Raw genomic sequence first — 5,550 nt, 5'->3', positions numbered from 1 at the left:
GATTTGAAATCAATTGACATATCTTCCTCAAAACGTTCCCAAAGGTCTCTTGGATTGGTTGGATTGCAATATACCAATATTGTTGCGAACAATCGCCTCAAACTGGATGGCATTTGATATAAAGATGCCTCATGTAAACAATCTTCTAAGCTACTGTTTCTTGATAACAAACCATGCATTGTTGCTGCCTCACGAAATGTGGGGGCCAAAATGCCCTCGACTGTTCTAAGATCTTCAAAGGACAGCGGTCCCCTTACATGGTTTAGCAATATCCGCATGAAATAACGTTCACCCTCAAATGGATTTGCTGTAACAATACGACCTATGGTTGTTTTCGTTTTTCGAGGAGTCCATTCTTTGTGTTGATGGTTCCAAACATAATATTCTGGAATTTGTTTGTACAGTAATTTCTTTGCATTTTCATCTACTCGATTTAATGCAAAGAATTGTGTTAGCATAGTTTTTCTAGAACGGCCTAAATTGAGGATGTTAATTAGATCGTCGTTTGCTTGGAAAGTGACCGGGTGTTGATCCTCCAGATGTAAATGCAAACTATACACTGCTGGGGACATCTCATTAATAATAAATCCATATATTCTCCACATTGCTTCTGGGGGAGCAATCCATCAGGCTGACTGGAATTGTTGGATTTCATCAACTTGTTGATTGTTTGTTTCAGAAACCAAGTTGAAAGCGACACGATCATGACCTTTATAAATGTACTTGTAAAGATATTTCACTGCTTTTATTGTAGAACAAATCTCTACATTAATGTGAGAGTCAAATATTGCAAGGAGATACGGGTTGTATGGAACAACCCAACGATTGTCTAGATATTGTCCTCGGACCTTCACAGTCATTCCATTGTTTGAACGCCTATATATTGGGAAGCAATCGCTTCCAATAGTTGTTGCAGATGCATCATTCTTTGGATAATTACTTTTGCATCCACGATTTCCTTTCATGCAAACATTTGATGGATTCAATACTCCACATGGTCCATGCATCATGTGCTTCACAACTGCGTTATGGAGGTGGATGTTTGTATTTTTATCAGGTATCTCTGCTGATATGATCTCATCAAAAGATTCTGGTGCATGGAGTTTCCACTCATTTTGTAAGATAATTAAAAAGTGGGCATGCGGAAGACCCCTTTTTTGGTGCTCAATAACATAGACATATGCTGACACTTTTCCAAATATTTGCCTTTTGAATAACTGGTCCTTTAATTCTTCCAATTTTGCACGAAACACTCGAGCAACCAAATCAGGTCGCTTTTGACTCTCCTCATGTGGACTTAGTTCATTTGTAATTTCTGGCCAATTTGGATTGCATGTCATTGTTAAGAAAATGTCAGGTTTGCCGTAACGTTGAACTAAAGCCATTGCTTCCATATATCTTTTTCTCATGTCTCTTGGACCTCCAATAAAAGAAGATGGGAGTATAATTCGTTTCCCAACATTAGAAGGATTTGTTTCCCCAAGCGTAATTGTATCAACAATACCTTGATATAACTCTGATCGAATATGTTGTTGCTTGCCTCTAAAATAATCTAGTCTTGAGGTCTCGATCTTCACATACATATCGACTACAAATTGCTGCAATAATTGACCAGAAAGCAGCAAAATTGATCTGACATTTTCTCTTATTTGCAACTTGTAGCAATAATATTCGCGACATGAAACTATTGGGCACTTTCTTTGTTGGTTTAATCCTACAAAAGTTGAATGTGAAAGAAATGTTACTAACATGAATGTATATATACTAAATGTATTTTTGTAAATATTTAATACTATGGTCTAACCTCTCTCTTCTGTTGCAAGTAGTTCGTCTGCAGTGGCTGATTCTTGAGGATTTATTGATGGGTTTGTTTCATTGTACTTTGATCTGCTTCCTCTAAGCCTTTGAATCCCTTGATGCCAACCAATATCACTGAAAGGAAATAATATCGGATATTGTAGTGGATCATAACACCCAAAGTAATACTGAACTTTATGACTTCCACCATAATGGTTATACACAAGAATATTACGTCCTCTTGGTTGATCTCCGTCATCATTTTCGACCCATATCGCTGCAACTTATGAGGATGTAGGGGCATTGAATACACGTTGATCAAGCCCAGCATCTGTTTTTATATGAATGATTTGTTTTTCCAAATCAGGGAGATCCCCAAGTGAACGAAAAAAAATAGAATAAGGATTGATGTGAAGAATACTGATGAGCTGGGTTACAATTGATGGCTCCATTATGTCTGAATCATTAATTCGATTTTGTAATTCATGCTCCGTGTCGTAGAAATACAATTGGAGATAAGAAGGATGACTATTGGAAGGGAGCAAGTCGTTGATATAGTGATATATTTGTCCTTGGGTTCTGAAAGTATATACTCCTCTATTTCTTCGACATAGCTCTTTATCAAAATTAACACCGAACGATGTAAACGCAAACTTATTGTTATAAGTTCGAATGTATGTTCGGAAATGTTGAGATTCACTACAGTTGGATGTAAACAGCGCATAAAGCTCATTTGGTACATTATTTGTGGCCAGAGAAATTTTTCCATCAGCACAACAAAACCCAGTTGTTTCATGGCAGAATCTCTTTGCTTTACAATGTCGACAACTAGGCACTAATGGGAGTGAATATGGTTCAGATGGCACTACTTTAAGCAATTGTCTAAATCCAGTAGAACGCGTATGCGATTGACCTATTTTGATGAGAATGACTAATTAGAAAACAAAATGAAATTGTCCATATTGTTTTGATGAATAATTTTGAAAAACTAACTAATTTTATATTAATTCCTTACCCCTACAAGGTATTGGTATGTTTGTTTCATAGATTAGATCATGTCGAACAACATATGGGTCCTATTCATAAAAAAAAATTGAAATGTTAAGAAAAAAACAAATAGAAGGATGGTTGAATTAGACAACCGAGAAAAATAATTTTAGGAAAACTTGTTCGATAAATACATTTATAGATGAATTTGGCTCTGAATGAATTAGCCCGTTTCCATCAAGATTGGGATAGATTAAGACTCCACGAGACGATCCCTCTTCATTGATGTCGGTATGAGTATGAGAATTTCATTGTCTCTTTGATACTCTTTGAAGAGGACTAACATGCTCAATATTGTTCGTATATTGAACGCCAATATTTGAATGTTGAGTAATCAATACTGTCGTACGATCACTATCAAATGTGTCCAAATCATCGTTATTTGATGATTCAGTATCATTTATACGAATTGAATTGGTTTTTAATGCTTTCTGTTTAGCATATCTCTCTCTTTGTTTTCTACGAATTTCTTCATTTTTTTCTTCTGGAAAATCTTTATATGAAATTCTTCTTGTAGGTGGTTTGTCATGATCTTCAAAAAGGAAAAAATTTCAAATATAAAGTTCATAAATTATTTTTAGGTTTCTAATTTTTTTAAACTATTATTAATGAAATCTTACCATTTCCCATTATGTCTATGCATGTAGTATATGTTTCAACTGCAAGATATATTTCTATAGGAAAAAAATAACAAATGTATCATATCATAGTATAGATTAAATAAATCAAATATACTAATTAACTAAATTTTCATATTCCAAACAACTTCCACTTATTTATGTAATAATAAATAATTAATATTTTAATACTAATCTGGTAGTACTCAAAGTATTGAAGGTGAATAGAGATGAGTGTAATCCTGAAAGTAAAATTATTATAATAATAAAGTTAAATTTTTTAGAATAATAAATAATTAAACAAATTAAAATAAGATATTTTACAATGATAATTATTTAAAAATAATAAAATCATACATTTGATAACTTAAATAAAATTTAATTAAACTTAAACTCACTTATTAGAATAATATCATATTATACATATTATATAATATACTGTCAATTAGTAACAAATTATTTTTTTTTTTAAAAACTAACAAAAAATTTAAATTTAAAATCCACGTATAATATTTAATATTACATTAAACATATAATATATAATCTCTTGATATCACTCTCAAATTTAAAAATTAGAACAAACATAAACTTAAATAAAAATAAATAAATTTTTTAATATTATAAATAAAACTAAGCAAATGTGCATATTGTACGTTAGTTGTATCTAGTATATATACATTTAAAATATTTTTACTCACATAGCATAATATATTATAACTGAATTTGTATAAGAAGATACCTTGTGATTTATTGAACCTTATCTTATATGAACTGACTGCACTGATTTGTGAATAACTACCTGATTAGAGAAAAAAACCAAATTTTTGTAAGATGAATATGGTAATTTATAATTGAATTTGTATAAGATGGCATTTCACTGCCTCATTTGAGATAAAATTTTATTTTGAATAAGATGCATAAAGTAATTAATTATTGAATTGAGTAACATTTTTAATTTACATTATTTTTTTACTGTCGATTTACCTTGTAACTTTGCTTAGAATGACCACCTAATTTTAGAAAAAAAAAATGGTTAGTAAATCAATGATCTATGATATAGAGTAATTGATAAGTGAATACAGTAATTTGTTTAAACAATTTGAATTTGCATTATTTTTATGTGTCAACTTACCTTGGGATTTTGCTGTGAAGATTGACCACCACCTGGTTTGTGAAAAAAATAGTTACTGAATCAATGACTTATAATTATAAAGAATTTGAGATGCAATTATTTAAGAAAAAATTGAATAGTAAATTGAGATGTAATTATTTATGTGAAAATTGTATAGTAAATCAATAATGGATGATTATAAAGAATTTGAGATGTGATTTTGTGTGACAAAAATATTTACCGTGTACTCTTTTCAACTCCAGCCTAACAATGTAGTCAATGTACTCACAATTGATAGAGTTTGGAGAGAGAGAAATTATATTTGATAAGGTAGCCTAACAATGTAGTCAATGTACTCACAATTGATAGAGTTTCGAGAGAGATAAATTATATTTGATAAGTTGACTCTTATATAGGAGTACTGTTAAATTAAAGATATTTAAAAAAAAAAAATTAAAAATATCTAGATGAAACAGATTATACACTCAGTAATGTTAATTGACGTTTTTCTTAAATTAAAAAATAAATAAAATAAAAAAATCAAGGCCTATAAATATTTTTATTATTTTAAATAAAAGTTTAAAAATTGAAATAAAAATATCAATTGTGGGATTTTTTCTAATGACGTTAACAAATTTTTTTTCAACAGTCCAGAAATATGCACGTGTACTTAAAAAGATTATATAGAAGAATACCATCATATTCCTTACGTTGTCAGATTCTCTTAAAAGCCGTCAAACTTAACAGAGTTTTATAATAATTCTGTTTTAAATAGAAGTTTAAAAATTGAAATAAAAATATCAATTGTGGGATTTTTTCTAATGACGTTAATAGATTTTTTCAATTCTATTTTAAATAGAAGTTTAAAAATTGAAATAAAAATATCAATTGTGGGATTTTTTCTAATGACGTTAATAGATTTTTTCAACAGCTCAAAAATTTACACATGTACTTAAAAAGTTTATATAGAAGAATACC

General features: G+C 30.1%; 1 protein-coding gene across 1 annotated transcript; it reads right to left on the bottom strand.

Annotated features, from left to right (window-relative positions):
- Positions 1–626: 626 nt before the first annotated feature.
- LOC133795047 (uncharacterized) lies at positions 627–3,474 on the bottom strand. The gene is made up of 6 exons (XM_062232500.1): positions 3,465–3,474; positions 3,129–3,376; positions 2,813–2,873; positions 2,109–2,710; positions 1,805–1,985; positions 627–1,714 (listed from the first exon to the last, which is right to left on the bottom strand). The coding sequence occupies exons 1-6, from the start codon at positions 3,472–3,474 to the stop codon at positions 627–629; spliced, it is 2,190 nt and encodes a 729-aa protein (XP_062088484.1).
- Positions 3,475–5,550: the final 2,076 nt, after the last annotated feature.

This window comes from Humulus lupulus, chromosome 8, assembly GCF_963169125.1.
Source record: "Humulus lupulus chromosome 8, drHumLupu1.1, whole genome shotgun sequence".
Taxonomy (NCBI): Eukaryota; Viridiplantae; Streptophyta; class Magnoliopsida; order Rosales; family Cannabaceae; genus Humulus; species Humulus lupulus.
This window is presented reverse-complemented; position numbering and strand designations above follow the sequence as displayed.